An 18177-nucleotide genomic window follows, 5' to 3' on the forward strand; every position below is an offset into this window, starting at 1 on the left:
TGTGTGTGTACAGATTGCGTTTCTTTGTTCAGTATTTGGCCACGGGACCTGACCTTTGGTCATGATGTTTGGCCATGTTTGGTCTTGTATAAATAACTTGATACGCAGTGTCTGCGTGAAAATTTACATTTACATGATTCTGCCATTAATACGGGCAACAATCATCACTGATCATTCACCCATTGGTGCTGTCAAGTTCCGACTCACTCAGTGCGGCTGTTCAGTAAATAGTTCCGCGGAAAATTGGGAACAATACTACGAAAAAAGTACGAATACGGGTATTTATGTAAGCTTTATATAAACTACCGCAAGAAGGTTCTTTCTCAACTTTCCTGCTACGGGTCAAGCATTGGAATAAAGAAGCATGGTAGTTGCAGCGCCAGGTAAGCTTAAAATCTTCGTTTCAAGTTCAACGTTAAAGGTTAAATGAAAACACTATATTTTCGCGTCTGGCCCCAAGGGGCCAGATGCATTTAGTGTCGGGATTAAATCCCCAGGGCAGTGACACATTCTAGAAGTTATCTGTTATAACTCAGCTGAAGATGTGATCATTGATACTGAGACAGAGACTGAGGCAGAGATGGGATTTGACCGACCAGCCTTTTATGACTCTTTAGGGTAAGGCGGCTTATGGTGTCATAAATTTAGTAGGAAGAATTGTGGCCATAATAGGTTCATAGGTCAACGCTAGAAAGTACAATATAATAAATCAGAAGATTATATGAACATAGTCCTGTGTTGCCATAATATTAATGTATTACATTATATTGCTGTAATTTTTGTAATAATGTTCCTCCAAACTTAATGATATCCCGGGAATGATATGAAATAGTATAATTTGAAACTATTTTTTGTTCTCTAATTATATTACACAAATTGTGAAGCACGCTGGTAAAGTAATGCACTTCATTTCACAAAGTGATCATTGAAAGCAGAGATGTGTTTTGACCAGCCTAGATTTAATTAATTAATTAATAAATATATAAATAAATTAATTAATTAATTAATTAATAATTAATTAATTAATTAATTAATTAATTAATTAATTAATTAATTTTGTGACAGGGATTGGTTAAATATATTAACCCTTAATAAATGGAGACAGAAAGAGTTTTATAAATAAATAAATAGATTTATTTAATTAATTATTTAATTAATTAATTAATTAATTAATAATTAATAAATTAATTAATTCCATCCGAGGTCAAAGGTTATCAATCAGAAGTCATCCGGGGTCAAAGGTCATATGGAGATCAACGGGGTGAAACAGTACCACTATCATGCCGCAACTAGAATTATACCATTTTGTGCCCGGGTTGCATTATAATATTAACCTTTTTAAAGAAGAAAGAGTAGTCAGTTAAATAAATAATTAATTAATCAATGTCATCAACAGAGGTCATTCGGGGTCAGGTTATATGGGGTCAACGAGATGAAACAGTGTCGCTATCATGAGTACATATCACTTGAGTACATATGTCCAATACCATCAACAATAAAAAGTAATAATTCTCAAAAAATTATTTAAATACCACCAACTATTTTTATATTTATGTCGATTAATAAAAAGTCATGAGAATATACTAGTACTTGGATCCTGATTCGTCAAGTCTGTTTCCATGACCACAACGCATCCAATCTTTTCTCTGGACCAGACGCATCCCTTTTTAAGGGATTTTTATTTGTAATAGCTACTCACTGCAGACCAGTGCCGTATTAAAACGCTGTTAATTTCCTATTCGGCGAGGATGACAGTTCTGACATCATCGTCTGTTACCATGGTTACGTTTATACAGAGCGGTGGACAAAAGACCTGTCAAAACACAAGTATTTGTCCAATTTGCCATCAAGATTTTTAATGGAAACAGTTCAGACCCAGAACATGATCATGAATATTTTGTTCTGGGACTGATTATTCAGACTAATGCAGACATAGCAATATTGGAGAAGGTTTCCACCACAACGCTCATTTCTCAACGGTTTAAGGTTGGTCTGAACCCTGGAATTATGGAAACTTTCGGGCCCCATAACGTCTAAATTGTTGGTCTAAAGTATATAAAAGTATACATATTTAGAATGGCAAAGACTTGATAAGTTCATCTGTGAGGTCAAATTTGGGCCAAAATGGCACTTTTGGCACCGAATCCCAAAAATAATGGTTTTTGGCCCACTTCTTTTTCGTGCATCGTAACAAAAAAATTCTTGGGCCAAAATTGTTTTTTCTTAATATTTAAAAACTAGATCAAAATATCCAGGACCCGTTTTTTCATTTTTTTGAATTTTGACCAATTTCACCAAAAATATTTGAAATTTGGGCCAAAATCTGGCTTTTTTATGATTTTTTTGAAAAATCAGCATTTTTTGACCATTTTTGGCGCAAATTTCTCAAAGTTGGTCGAAATTCAAAAAAATAAAAAAACTGGTCCTAGATATTTTGATCTAGTTTTTAAAAATAATTTTAAAAAAAAAATGGCCCAAGAATTTTTTTGCTACAATGCACGAAAAAGAAGTGGGCCAAAAACAGTTATTTTTGGGATTTGGGGCCAAAAGTGCCATTTTGGCCCAAATTTGACCTCACAGATGAACTTATCAAGTCTTTGCCATTCAAAATATGTATACTTTTATATACTTTGGACCAACAATTTAGAAGTTATGAGGCCCGAAAGTTCCCATATTTCCAGGGTTCAGACCAACCTTAATTAATGTACGATTTCCATCAAATTTTTTAATTTTGTTATTCTTTGTTCAAATTTTTGAAATAATATTAGTATGTAATAACTGCCGGTAAGGGTTGCTGTCCATTTTAAGCTGAAACAACCAGGTAAAGTGAAAGAAATCCCAATGGTTATTTTGGCCATTTAAAGGGGCATTTCGTGATCCACAGCCTCATCCCCCACTTTTCTCAAAAAAAGTTGAGATTTTTATATCACTGGAAACCTCTGGCTACATAATGTTTATGTACTAAATATTTCTTGCAGATTAATTCGTGTAGCAAAGATATCGTGAAATTTGAATTTCGTTCTTGTGCACCAGAACGAAATTACAACGTATTGTCTATGGAGCAGTGTAATACACATAATCATGCATAACTCGCAAACGCAATATCGGAATCAACTGAAATTTTGGGAATATGCTTTTTTCGTGGATATGTACTGAACAATGTCATTAAAAGAGGATGCTAGGATCACGAAATACTCCTTTAACATGCAGTATGGGAGGACATAAAGTCATAATAAAAAATTATGACTTTATTTCGAACTTTGCTCTGTTGACCTACAAAGACAACAAATTTGGCCGATTCCATTTAGGTGCAAGTTGGGACATGTGTAAAATTAACCAATTTCATATTATAAGATCGTACGGTAGGCCTACATTATGGCTTTAAGGTGGTACTACACCCCTGGCCAATTTTGTGCCTATTTTTGCATTTTTCTCAAAAATTATAGCGCATTGGTGACAAGTAAGACATGTAAGATATGTAGGCCTATATTATAGAGGCAAGGACTATACGGTAACTACTGCACTGAAATTTTTTTATTTCAGCACAGACAACAGTTGTGGAGTTACATTCAAAAATGAGGGAAACCAATATTAAATCAATAACTACTACCTACTCGTGTGGCTCCAACTTGATTAGCTTCAACTGGAGCGTTGAGTAGTATCGTACAAGACAAGACAAGTATAGTACTTGTCTTGAGTCACTGAAATTCCAGTGTATTAACTGGATTCCTTGCCCCTATTATATACAATTCTAATTCTACAGTTTTTTGATCATATCTTCGGAAATACACCGATTTGGAACTCCTAATTTCAATATGTTAATGAGAAAAATAGGATCTCTCATTTGATATCAATTTATTACATTATCATGATGATTATCATTATTAAAAAATACTGTAGACTACCAAAATCACGCTGTATAAAATGTCAGTAATTCCATAAGGAATTAGTCACATACAAGGAACATTTACGTGTTCTTTTTGTATGAATGTTTGAAAGGGGCGACATTTTATGTTATAGGTAAGTTTTAAAGAATCTGATTTTTCAAATATATCAGGTCACCTTCCTTTAACTTTGATTGGTTTTTGACCCGGGCCGTGATTTCTTTTTGACATTGGGAGGGGGATGGGGTTTGAAAAAAAAATCTTGAAGTATAGTCCACTTGACATCACTGTTTATCAACAAAGGCAAGGGACTCGTCTATCGATATGCTCGAACGAGCCGCTACACTGTTCAATGGCTTTCCTGTACTATATGAAATGTGGCGGGCGATTTAAAATGCACATGCCCTTAGCAGACTACGATGCGTACGCACACTGCAGGGCAAAGAACAATGGAAATAGCCATAATGCGCGCGCATACTGCCGGGCAATGACGTCACATGCCAAGTGGTCTATAGTGAATCCATCACTTTTTGGCGACAGATTAAGTCCATCGCGAGCGAAAAATTTTGCCATTTTGAAGCTAAGCTGATGAAATATGGTGCAAAAGTGGGATAAATTCGCGCGTAGCGTGGAAATTTTTGCAATTTTTTTGTTGAGAATACGTACGCTTCAAACGGGGGAAGAACACGTACGAGGCTGAACTTAAACCACACAATTTCTCCTTTTTCAGGAGAAATACGCATAAAAAATTGCAACAAGTGTCAACTTGTAATGTAATAATTATTCTCTTCGAATAGAGATAAACTTGTTTTTGCAATAGACCCGCCCTTTTAAGTTGCCATATTTCAGATGAATATTCTTTTTAGTGCCTCACTAATAATAACAGCGGTATCTTGGATTTGCAAATTTGCCTTATTAATACTAGATCAATTTCTCATTGTCATACGTTTCAGGAATGCCTCCAAAAATGAGAAGACAACGAGAATGGGAGTACCTGATGCCTCACGTTTGCAAATATTGCAGACGAAGATTCTTTAATAATAATACTGGATATCTGAGTCATCTACGTCATCACGAGCTGTGGATTCGTACATACTGGTATGACTATAAGAAGAAGAGGATACCGATACCACGCAGAAAGATAAACATCTTCGATAATAGTAGAAAGGATTGCTTGAAATCATCATCTCTCGGCATTTATGTTAAGGGTCAATGTAAGGGTGGAAATGATTGTAATAAAGGGTTTACACAGTCAACGAGCATTTCGAGCTTGAAAAACCATGAACAAATCCATAGCAAATTGAAGCTTCATAAATGCCAATACTGCAATAAAGGCTTCACACACTCAGGTCACTTGAAAAGTCATGAACGAATCCATTCCAAAGAGAAGCCTTACATATGCCAATACTGTAATAAAGGCTTCACACAGTCCAGTAACTTGAAAGTACATGAACGAATCCATTCCAAAGAAAAGCCATTTAAATGTCAATACTGTAATAAAGCCTTCGCAACGTCTGATGAGTTAAAAAACCATGAACGATTCCATACCAAAGAGAAGCCATACAAATGTCAATACTGCAATAAAGGTTTTGTACAGATGGGTCTCTTGAAAACACATGAACGAATTCACGTGAAAGAGAAGCCTTACATATGCCAATACTGCAATAAAGGCTTCACACAGTCTAGTAACTTGAAAACACATGAACGAACTCATACCAAAGAGAAGCCGTACATATGTCAGTATTGCAATAAAGGCTTCACACAGTCCGGTAACTTGAAAACACACGAACAACGAACTCATAAAGAGAAGCCTTATAAATGCCAATACTGTAATAAGGGTTTCAGAACGTCTATTGATTTGAAAGGACATGAAAGAATTCATACGGAAGAGAAGCCATACATATGCCAATACTGTAATAAAGGCTTCACAAGGTCAGATAGCATGAAATATCATGAACGAATACATACTGGAGAAAAGCCTTATAGTTGTCAATTCTGTAATAAAGGCTTCACAACGTCTGGTTACTTGAAAACACATGAACGAATTCATACCAAAGAGAAGCCATATAAATGTCAATATTGTAATAAAGGCTTCACACGGCATAATCACTTAAAAAATCACGAACGAACCCATACCAAAGAGAAGCCATATAAATGTCAATACTGCAGCAAAGGTTTTGTACAGATAGCTCACTTGAAAATCCATGAACGAACCCATACCAAAGAGAAGCCTTACACATGTCAATACTGCAATAAAAGCTTCACAACGTCAAGTCACTTGAACACACATGAACGAACTCATACCAAAGAGAAACCTTACATATGTCAATACTGTAGTAAAGGATTTAAAGTGATACGCAGCTTGAAAATACATGAACGAATTCACACGAAAGAGAAGCCTTATAAATGTCAATACTGTAACAAAGGCTTCACACAGTCAAGTAACTTGAAAACACATGAACGAATTCATGCCAAAGATAAGCCTTATAAATGTCAAGCCTGCAGTAAAGGTTTTGCAGACAACGGTAACTTGAAAAAACATGAGCGAATTCATACGAAAGAAAAGCCATATAAATGTAATTACTGTAATAAAGGCTTCGCTCAGTCTAGTGACTTGAAAACACACGAACGAATCCATACGAAAGAAAAGCCTTATATTTGCCAATACTGTCATAAAGGCTTCACAACGTCTGGTCACTTGAAATCTCATGAACGAATTCATACGAAAATCCATATAAATACCAATACTGCAAGATAAGATAGGCTTCATACACTCAGGAGGCTTGAAAAGACCTAAACTAACCCATACAAATGAGAGATACCTCATAGATGCCAATACTGCAACAATGGCTTCGTTGTGTTTAGTAAGTTGCTAATACATGAATGAATACATCAAATGATAAGCCTTACATTTGCCAAAACTGTAATAAAGGCTTCACATAGTCTTGTAAGTTGGAAAGACATGAACGGATCCATACCAAAGAGAAACTTTACTGATGCTAATTCTGCACATAAGTGGCTCACATCGACTACACCAGGTAAATAATTCTTTTAGTACGGTCAGGGAAAACTAACCAATAGAAATACGTCTAGCGAATCACGTGGTTGCCAGTGACGTCATCGAAATTGACTCTTTATGTGTAAAAAAATCATACATTCGACCTTTGATGCCTACATTTCGACTCTGGGTAGAAAAGTATGAAAATATCGCTTCAATGTTGGTCTTTATAATAAACTTTTGTTTCACATGTACATGAACATGTGTGTTGAAAGACTACGGTAAGCTTACAACGGCGTTTTGAATTCCCAGCCAGCGCTTTGAAACCAACCAGTGACCAAAATTCGGATTTGATTGTGTTTTGCAGACGGGTGAGAGATGTGTAGCGGCGCATTGCATAGTGGGAAATATCTATTGTATTTTTATTCTCGGCCTTAGTCTATTAAACATGTTAAACCGGCGGAAAAAAATCGCCATGCGCCGTGCTAACATGTTAAACAAACACGGCGGAAAAAATCGCCATGCGTGCTGTTGTTGAAGAACTAGTGGATTCAATGATCTACTATCGCGGCAGTTTCTAACAAAGATATAAGGATGACGGTGCTTAAAGAAAGGCACAGTGCAACAACTAGAACTGCTGTGGCTCAAGAGCCATTAATATTAGGCGATGGATTCTGAATGAATTTGATGACCTATCACAGTGTATTTTACCCATACGAAAAATCATTTCGTACCGTGCATGCACAGATCACTGACAGTGACGCAATCAACCAAACAGCATTTGGAAAATCGTTAACCCAATGACGTCATCGCTGCATTTTTATTAATAAAATTCAGAATCGTTCAAAAAATTTTAAAAAGTTTTTAATTGCAAATATTTAATTTTCTTTAGTATGATTGTCACTGTATATCCCAAAGAAACATCGTGTATTATCGTAGCGTTGAATGCGCTGAAGCTTGTGAGGCGGGTCCGTTGCATATTTGGCGGTTCTGTTGTTTTTGTGACATCAAAAATCCATCTTTCGCATGGGCGCTGTGTGTGGGGGTGTGTGTGTGAACGGGGGTCAGCTATGCACGCGTGGATTCTGTTGATCATGCAGAAACTGCTGACTGAGTGTACCAATCGTAGCAGGGTGTAAAAATATACAACAAAGTCAGTGTTTAATCTCAAATATGTTATGGTGTAAATATAAGCATTTGAATAATTTAATAATAATTTGAACCTGAAAAATAAATGAACATGAAAAAGTTCGTGAGTGCTTTTTCAACATAATATGACTGTTGTATAAATATGGGTGCTGCAGCTTTGGAGCATTACTTTAAAGTTGGTAATGGGTAAATTACACTGTTCCTATGCATGACCTTTGCCCTCAACCATTACAAGCAGTGTATTACTCTTTATCAGGTGGGGTTTTTCTGACCAACTATGTAACCCAAAGAGGGTAATTTGACCTGATAACCTCTGGATGACCTTTGACCCAATGACCACCAGATCGCCTTCAACACAGATTCAACCTTAAGCACTGTAAAAACCAGTCATCGTGAGCTACAATATGGTATAATTAGACATATCGGCTGAGTATTTTTGCTGAAGTTGTTAAAAGCGCTGTTCAAAATGGACTCAAATATCCTAAAACGGACTTCAAACAAAGACAGACACGTGATCTGGTGATGTATATAATATGAATAGGCTTTTTAGTCCGACATGGTTATATTGTATTAATGTTTCTCATTGTTAATAATTTCTATAACTTTTTTTATGATTTTTAACTACATGTAAATTATAACGGACAGATGATCTTTCCAATATTGATTGATACAACAATAAAATTGAATGTTCGTATGTTGCATATTCTATCATTTGCGTGAAGTAATTGTATGTTTATGCATCTGTGCATACAGGGCCGGATTGACCTTTTTGGGGGCCCTGGGCCAGGTCAGAATTTGGAGGCCCCCAAACTCACCGTGAGGAAGACATGTGGACTCAAATGGCCAAGTTTTGGTTGAGAGGGTGATGAGCATATTTTGTTGTGATTTTACTAGGACGTTTGCGCGCGAAGCACGTGAAAATTTTCAATTTCAGACTATTTTTGCCCAAGAATTCGCTATGTAATGGGCTAGTGCCCGGGAAGCGCGAAAAATTTTGCAATATTACCATGTTTTGTTCCAAAACTTGCCATCGTTTTATCTTTTCAGTTTCTGTTTCCGTATCCGTTTTTGTAAGTCATTGAGCGTGTTTATGGTGGGAGCAGATGTGCGGTACATTGCGGTATAATTTCTATCCGGTCAGAAATTATTCCACTATAAACACTAGCAGCAGTATATGTATGTACCGAAGGATATTGTCGCGAGATATTTGCACTATAAACACACCAGTATAAATTGTGTGCGGTATTACCGGAAGTAGGAGCTTCTTCATGATGCGTAGGATGCGCGCAGGACATTCGGAACGATTCTCACCCCCAAGAGTTATCAATACAGAAGCTACATGTTCACCGCCATGATCATATTGTTGAATGGGCTGTTTTTAAAAGCTTGCGCCACAATATTTACACATTGTGTTCTTTTTTCAAAATAAGTACGAAAATCAGTGATAAATGAAAGTTGCTGTTCAAATTGAACTTGTTAAAGGGTCTGAGTGACAGATCAAATGGAAAAAATAGGGGGTCTCCGGGTGACAGAGCATGTGCTCGTAAAAAAATATGGTGTCTTGGGTGACAGCGATGCTGAAAGAGGGGGTCTTAACAGCCCTACATCTGTACATATACGCGTCACCTCCAAAGTTGGAGTGCCCCCGGGGAGTTTGGCCGAAAAAAGAAAATGGCCCGGAATGAGAGAGTGGGACCAAGTATACTATCGAGACACACACGGATAATGATAAAGAAGTTCGGTCACTGTTACACCCCCGGAGCCTGGGGCCGGGGTACTTAACTTAAATTTTGGTAGGGTGTGCGGCGCACAGCGCCAAACTTTGGGAACTAATAATTGACTGATTTTCAGGCATAATAGGGGGTTGGTGGATTCAAATTTTAATATTGGGGTGTAGTGAACTCAGTAAAATTGGGCAAATTATATGATGTGGAGCTAAAGATTCCAAATTTGAGCTAAAGAGCTACATTTGTCATGATCCAAATATGGGTTCTGGAATTGCCGAAGCCTGAAAAGGGGACTCAAGTTGACCGCGGCACATACCCGTACTACCTTCACATGCGAGTGCCCCCCCACCAATTAAAGCCACATTATAACATTTGCTGAGGAGGACGCCCTCACTGAATTTTTAATTCATTTTTTTACACGATTAAATTGTACTTTATTAAACCAATATAGCCTGCAAAAATCAAGACTCTAGGTGCTGTAGTTTTGTCAAAATCCGAGATTTTGAATAAAACGCCGGATTCGGCGCTTTATTATTACGATGGAATTATTAGTCGAACGCATACACGATGTTCATAACATACAGTACGTACACGGCGTGCGGGACGGTGATATACACAACAAAAGGTCGTACTATAACATGACCGAAGGAGTGGTACGTATCCCAGCAAACACAAAAACGTTTTAAAAACGTTTTAAATAAGTTATATTTTGGCTTTTGGTTTAGGTAAAAACGTTTTAATAATATTAAAATGTCGGGTTATATAAAGGTCATGATAACGTTTTAAAACGTTTTATATGAAAACACACTACAACAATATTTTTTAATGTTTTTAAAAATGTTATTGTAAACTATTTTCGCAAACGTTTTTTGCCAAATATTTTTTCAACACTTAAATAACATTATGTTAAAATATTTGCACTCAGCAACCACAGAAATGTTCTTAAAATGTTTTATTCATAACGTTTTAATAACATTTAAATGTCGGGTTATATAAAGGTCATGAAAACGTTTTTAAAACGTTATTGCAAATATTTTTGGCAAATTTTTTCCGCAAAATATTTTTTCAACCCCAAAATAACATTTTGTGTATCAAGTTTTCACAAATGTTTTTGGATGGAATGTTATTAAAACGTTTTTATACCCTTTATATAACCCGGGCTTACCCGGCATTTGAACGTTTTCTATAAAACATTTTGTGTTTGTTGGGCAGTAGATTATCAAAAAATGTTTTTAAATGTTATGAAAACGTTTTATACCCTTAATATACCCTTTATATAACCCGACATTTAAACATTTTCTGACAACCTTTTATAACATTTTGCGAATGATGTCGAAAACGTTTGGTGTTTGCAGGGATTGGCGACATGTGCGCTGGTAGTAAATTCCAATTTTCTTTGCTTTGCCGTAGTTGTTAGAATAAAAAATAAAAGGGGATATATCTGACAGTAAAAGCTAACATTTTATGGCAAAGAAATGCTAATCTATTTTGTTTGAAAATGTTATAAATATTATATGGCTTTAAAGGCTTGTTCAGTGATTCCAGTGTATAAACTAACTTTATATATAAATTACTAAAAAGTAAAGGATACATTGTCATTAACAAATTTTGAATTGAAAAACGTGGCAAAAAACAAAAACAAAAAACACCAGGAAAACAGCAGTGAAGTTGAAGCCCAATACATGGCTATTACAGAACTGAATTGCAGATTCATGTAAAATGTCTGATTTTGTCTTCAATACACGGATTAACCGCACTAGCAAGTTATGTTAGCATATCTGTGACACTTAAAACTAACAAAGCTGCCAAAATCTGAATTTTTATGAATTTTACTCCGGATGAGCAAATCACTGAATAGGCCATAAAACATAATCGATAAACTTGACTAAATCAATAAAGTTGTGTGCGTATTTTAAATGTTTTGTTTCTTTGCATAGTACTTGACCTTTGTTCATGGCCGTCTATATGATATAAGATGAGCATCAGATACACAGTGTAAGAAACCAGCATTTCTTATGAAGCAACACTCGCCATTATTCTACCTCGACCATTGATGCTGTCTTCAAGTTCCAACTAAATATTTTTATGCGTCACGCATCAGTCTAGTTAAGAGAAGGTGAATTCACACGGAAACCTGAGAAAATTACTAACGATTTGAGCATCGGAAAAAAAGAAGAGTGGATTGTATATCAATTATAGCTCGTAGTCGTCATTCGTTCATTTCAAAGTAAGTAACATCTTCGTTTAAACTGGCTCTACCCGTGTTGATTAACCACCGCATACATACTGTTGCAGTTTAGGCTCACGTGAATACAAACTTTCAAAAGCAAATCAATTGCAATTAATTAAATATCGGCTTAAAAGGGCATTTCGTGATCCACAGCCTCATCCCCCCACTTTTCTCAAAACAAGTTGAGATTTTTACATCACTGGAAACCTCTGGCTGCATAATGTTTATGTACAAAATATTTCTGGCAGATTAATTCGTTTAACAAAGATATCGTGAAATTTGAATTTCGTTCTGGTGCACCAGAACGAAATTACAACGCATTGTCTATGGAGCAGTGTAATACACATAATCATGCATAACTCGCGAACGCAAAATCGGAATCAACGGAAATTTTGGGAATAGGTTTTTTTCGTGGATATCTAATAGACTATGGGCCATGCATCTCTACGGCCCTTGGTTTTCCACTTTTGTAGTCCCCTCTTGGGCAGAACATGAAAACACAACAAATCAAGAGTAAAGATATGTCTGAATTAGTATCCAAAAGTTCCCACGTTTTACTTTGCACATTTAGGAGTTATTTGGGGTTAAAAATGAGTTTTTCGTGATTTTTTTCCACTTTTGCCCAAAAATGTCAAATATTAAAATAGCTGTAACTTTCAAAATAAATTGAATAGAAATTTCATTTCTATTGTAGATGTTACATGTCATATGGATTTCCAAATAACCCCAAATAACTCCTAAATGAGTAAAGTAAAACGTGGGAACTTTTTGGATATTAATTCAGACATATATTTACTCTTGATTTGTTATGTTTTTATGTTCTGCCCAAGAGTGGACTACGGAAGTGAAAGATAAATGCCCATGTCTCATAGTCTATACTGAAAAATGACATAAATAGAGGATGCTAGGATCACGAAATACGGTACTCCTTTCATCTGTGCTTGTAAATATATGACTATAAAGTGAAAAATGCTACTTTGCTAGGGTCAAACAATACTAGAGTTGTGATTCAGGTCAATAGCAGTCCGTATGAGGTGGTTTTGTGTTAACTTTTCTATTTCCCAAATAGAAATTATGTATTTATCTAATTACAAAATTATACTTTAATATAATGTACTTTTCATATATGTGGTCCCTGAATGTCATGGAAGAACATTAATGATTTACACGTAGCTGAGACTATTATACCTGGTATAATAGTCTCAGCACGTAGTGCACTAACCCAGCTAACACAATGTTCCCAGCAAACACAAAAACGTTTTAAAAACGTTTTAAATAAGTTATATTTTGGCTTTTGGTTTAGGTAAAAACGTTTTAATATCATTAAAATGTCGGGTTATATAAAGGTCATGATAACGTTTTAAAACGTTTTGTATGAAAACACACTACAACAATATTTTTAAATGTTTTCAAAAAATGTTATTGAAAACTATTTTTGCAAACATTTTTGCCAAATATTGTGTCAATACTTAAATAACATTATGTTAAAATATTTGAACCCAGCAAACACAGAAATGTTCTTAAAATGTTTTTTCAAAACCTTTTAATAACATTTAAATGTCGGGTTATATAAAGGTCATGAAAACGTTTTTAAAACATTATTGAAAATATTTTGGGCAAACATTTTTCGCAAAATATTTTTCAACTAAAATAACATTCTGTTTAGAATGTTTTGTATCAAGTTTTCAAGAATGTTTTTGGAATGTTATTAAAACGTTTTATACCCTTTATATAACCCGACATTTAAACGTTTTCTGTAAAACATTTTTTTTGTTTGCTGAGCAGTAGATTATCAAAAAATGATTTTTAAGGTTATGAAAACGTTTTTTACTCTTAATATACCCTTTATATAACCCGACATTTAAACGTTTTCTGACAACCTTTTATAACCTTTTGCGAATGATGTCGAAAACGTTTTGTGTTTGCTGGGTTCTTATTAAACACGTTTATTCAAAACATTTTAATACGGTATTACATTCTAATTGACCAAAAATACATGTTTTTAAACAAAATGTGTCACTTAAAACCCACTTAAACATCAATAACATGCAAATTAAGCGTCACAATGGCATAATATTGCAAGTTACACATTATTGTAGGCAATTGCATATACATATATTTATGCAGTTAGAGATTTTACTTTATAATGTAAAAAAAAAAATAATCGACCAACCGACGTTTTTTTTCAAACCAAGTGAGGCCAAACATACACTTAGGAAAGAAATTAATACGTTAAATAATATTTGCACCTTTTTGCAATCCCAGAATTCAGAGGTCAAAGTGTATACAGCGGTCAAAATTCAAAATGACTTTTAATTTGGTAAAATCCAATTGCAAACTATTCATGTCATTTCAGGATTCAGAAAATATTATGGTCTGAGTTATATACCAGCGATCAATGTGTAGCAATTAGTGAATGGGGCTGGGGCAAGCTTAATTTATTGTTTTGTGATAGCGATCCAAAACCGAATAGTTTGCACAATCTACATGTAGATCTAGATTTTTTACTAATTATAAGGAAACGCCACCACTGAATGGGTATTGTTCTGTTTCACTGTGTTTAAAATAATTAACGAAACATCTCATGTTTGTAAACTATTCCTTATTTAGATATTATTGTTGTAACAATTCGAGTATTGTGAGACCTTTTCATCAAAATCGGACGACATTTTCTGTGATGACCCGTGTGGAGCCATAATGTTGACCTTCGACCTTTTCGCTAATAACTAAGGATGTTTAATAAAATGAAAGCTCTGTCACCGTTGGTCATTAGTCCAGGAATGTAGATGTATCACTATTAAATATTCTTTTTAGTGCCACACCCGGGCACCCATGATGATAGCGGTCTCCCAGATTTGTTCCCTTATTTATTATTGGTCTTTGTCATTCGTTTCAGGAATGCCTCCAACAATAAGAAGACCACGAGAATGGGATTACCTGATGCCTCACGTTTGCAAATATTGCAGACGGAGGTTCTTTAATAATAATCCTGCATATCTGAGTCATCTACGTCATCATGAGCTGTGGATTCGTGCATACTGGTATGACTATAAGAAGAAGATGATACCGATACCAAGAAAGAAAAACGTCGGCGATGATAGCAGAAGAGATGATTGTTTGAATTCGTCATCGCTTCACGTTTATATTAACGAAGAATGTACGGGTGGAAATGACTGTGATAGAGGCTTCACACAATCAATGAGCTGGAAAAAACGAATCCATAGAAAAGAGACGCCTTACAAATGTCAATACTGCAACAAAAATTTCACACATTCATGTCACTTAAAAAGACATGAACGAATTCATACGAAAGAGAAGCCTTATAAATGTCAACACTGCAGTAAAGGCTTCACACAGTCTGGTAACTTGAAAACACATGAACGAATTCATACCAAAGAGAAGCCTTATATTTGCCAATACTGTAATAAAGGCTTCGCATCGTCTGGGCACCTGAAAGAACATGAACGAATTCATACGAAAGAGAAGAATTACATATGTCAATACTGCAACAAAGGCTTCATATGGTCAAGTCACTTGAAAACACACGAACGAATTCACACGAAAGAGAAGCCTTATAAATGTCAATACTGCAACAAAGGCTTCACGGAGTCTAATACCTTGAAAAGACATGAACGAATTCATACCAAAGAAAAGCCTTATATTTGCCAATACTGTAATAAAGGCTTCGCATCGTCTGGGCACCTGAAAGAACATGAACGAATTCATACGAAAGAGAAGAATTACATATGTCAATACTGCAACAAAGGCTTCATATGGTCATGTAACTTGAAAACACACGAACGAATTCATACGAAAGAGAAGCCTTATAAATGTCAATACTGCAACAAAGGCTTCACGGAGTCTAATACCTTGAAAAGACATGAACGAATTCATACCAAAGAAAAGCCTTATATTTGTCAATACTGTAATAAAGGCTTCACAACGTCTGGGCACCTGAAAGAACATGAACGAATCCATACGAAAGAGAAGCCTTATATATGTCAATACTGTAATAAAGGCTTCACACGGTCAAGTAGCTTGAAAGAACACGAACGAATTCATACGAAAGAGAAGCCTTATAAATGTCAATACTGCAGTAAAGGCTTCACACAGTCTAGTAACTTGAAAACACATGAACGAATTCATACGAAAGAGAAGCCTTATAAATGTCAATACTGCAATAAAGGATTCACAGAGGCAGGTGCCTTGAAAGATCACGAACGAATTCATACGAAAGAGAAGCCTTATATTTGCCAATACTGCAGTAAAGGTTTTATAAAGATAGGTAACTTGAAACAACATGAACGAATTCACACGAAAGTGAAGCCTATAATATATGTCAACACTGTAATAAAAGCTTCACAACTTCAGGTATCTTGAAATCACATGAGCGAATTCATAGCAAATAGAAGCATACAAACGTAAGGTTTGTAATAAAGGCTTCACGCGTCTGGTATTTTGAAAGAATACGAACGAAGGAGTGTTCCAATATCTGTGATTCACACCACACAAAGCAGAAACCCTTTATGTAGATTCTTCTGCATTGATGTTTCACAACATCAGGTAACACGAAAAGGCACGAACGAATTCAAGCCGAAGTGAAGTATTACTGACACCAATGATGCCAATAAGGGAACAAACCAAAAGATCGATGACGTCCTATAAACGAAACTAGTTTCGTTTAGGGGGGAGGGGGTAAAAATACTCGATTACGTTTGTACATAAACATCGGTCTCAAGAATGTGTCATTATTATTGTTATATCAAATTTTTCAACATTCCATTAATACGTTTCTGACGTTTTAAAAATGTTTTGAATAAGTTATATTTTGGCTTTTGGTTTAGACAAAAACGTTTTAATAACATTAAAATGTCGGGTTATATAAAGGTAATGAAAACGTTTTTAAAAACGTTTTGTATGAAAACACACTATACAACAATATTTTTTAATGTTTTCAAAATGTTATTGTAAACTATTTTTGCAAACATTTTTACCAAATAATTTGTTAACACTTAAATAACATTATGTTAAAATATTTGCGCCCAGCATACACAGAAATGCCAATGTCACTTGAAAAGCTTTGAAATCCAATTAAATGAAAGAAATCTCTCTTTTTTTGTTAAAATTCATGGGTCTTTCGGAGCTGCCTGGTCCAAAAACAGGGGTCTTCGCGGGGGAGCATACCCACAAAGTCATTTGTGTCAACAAGTGCCATATCCGTGATCCGTGTTTATGAACTGTGACATTATAATTATATTTCACCAGTTCACCCACAGTATTTTAATACTGTGGGTAAAATAAAAGCTATCGCACTAGCAGAAGTTGGTTTCAAAGTCTAGTTATTTTTGTTCATTTATAGGCCCTATATACTTATTTTTGTGGTGAGATGCTGAATAGCTAGATTTTGTCCCTGAGCTTTTATAATGATAATTAAAATGAATTTTATTTTCACTGATATCAGTCTTGATTAACGTTAGTTTCGTGAATCATAACGTTTCCATTTGACCTATTTTTGAGAGGTTTTGACGAGTAATGTTTAAAACATATTCGAGCGGTGTTTTTTTTTCTAGCTTTGAATTTACTGACCTTTAGACGGTGATTCGTATTCTGTTCAGTCTGTTCAAAGGACTCGGACTTCCTTGCGAGAGTGAGAAAGAGAAGGGGAAGCCGGAGAAAGAGAGCGAGGGAGGAGAGAGGGAGGGAGTGAGAGAGGGAGAACACGGAGAATGGCTTCTATCAACAAAGTATTTTTTTTTAAATTATTTTTGTATATCAATATTTGCTCTAGATATCCCACAAAACTAATTCTTTTTTAAAGACAGTTCTTGTTTTAAGAGGACACAACACTAAATCCTTCCGCATTTGGTGTAACTATGGGAGAAAAAGGTGGTGTAAGGGAGCTATAATTTTCTTCGGAAGGGGGGGGGGGGTGGCAAATATACGTGGGCGTCAAAAATTTTGGAAAGAAAAATAGGGGGGGATCATAGAATTTTGATGACCAAATGTAGGGAGTCACAAGATGACCACAGATATAGTGTGTTTATTTATTCAAAAAGACTTATTTCAATACAATTTTAGCCTGTTTAGGGGGTAAGCTTTATTGCTGGTGGTAGGGGGTCATACCATGTAATTGTTGCCGAAATGGGGGGAGGAGTCGCAATTTTACTGACGCGGTGACGCCAATTTTTT

The 18177-nt window shown here is 35.4% G+C and overlaps 2 protein-coding genes across 2 annotated transcripts in view; both read left to right on the plus strand.

The window, feature by feature from the left end:
* LOC140142123 (uncharacterized) lies at positions 1-16778 on the plus strand. Its single transcript, XM_072164089.1, has 4 exons — positions 1-383; positions 4838-6639; positions 6817-6922; positions 14885-16778. Exons 1-4 carry the CDS (start codon positions 365-367, stop codon positions 16366-16368), a joined length of 3411 nt encoding a protein of 1136 aa, XP_072020190.1. The 5' UTR covers positions 1-364; the 3' UTR covers positions 16369-16778.
* LOC140142597 (uncharacterized) overlaps positions 10779-18177 on the plus strand; it is an 18216-nt gene continuing 10817 nt past the window's right edge. Inside the window, exon 1 of the mRNA XM_072164593.1 lies at positions 10779-11985. The gene's annotated coding sequence lies outside the window, so the exon portion shown is untranslated. The remainder of the gene's footprint in view (positions 11986-18177) is intronic.

This window comes from Amphiura filiformis, chromosome 20 (assembly GCF_039555335.1).
Source record: "Amphiura filiformis chromosome 20, Afil_fr2py, whole genome shotgun sequence".
NCBI lineage: Eukaryota > Metazoa > Echinodermata > Ophiuroidea > Amphilepidida > Amphiuridae > Amphiura > Amphiura filiformis.

Bases quoted from the DNA above. Each gene is read 5' to 3' on its own strand.
- LOC140142123 (XM_072164089.1), top strand. The intron at 6,640-6,816 runs TAAGATAGGCTT...ACTGTAATAAAG, and splicing joins TAAATACCAATACTGCAAGA to GCTTCACATAGTCTTGTAAG. The intron at 6,923-14,884 runs GTAAATAATTCT...CATTCGTTTCAG, and splicing joins GCTCACATCGACTACACCAG to GAATGCCTCCAACAATAAGA.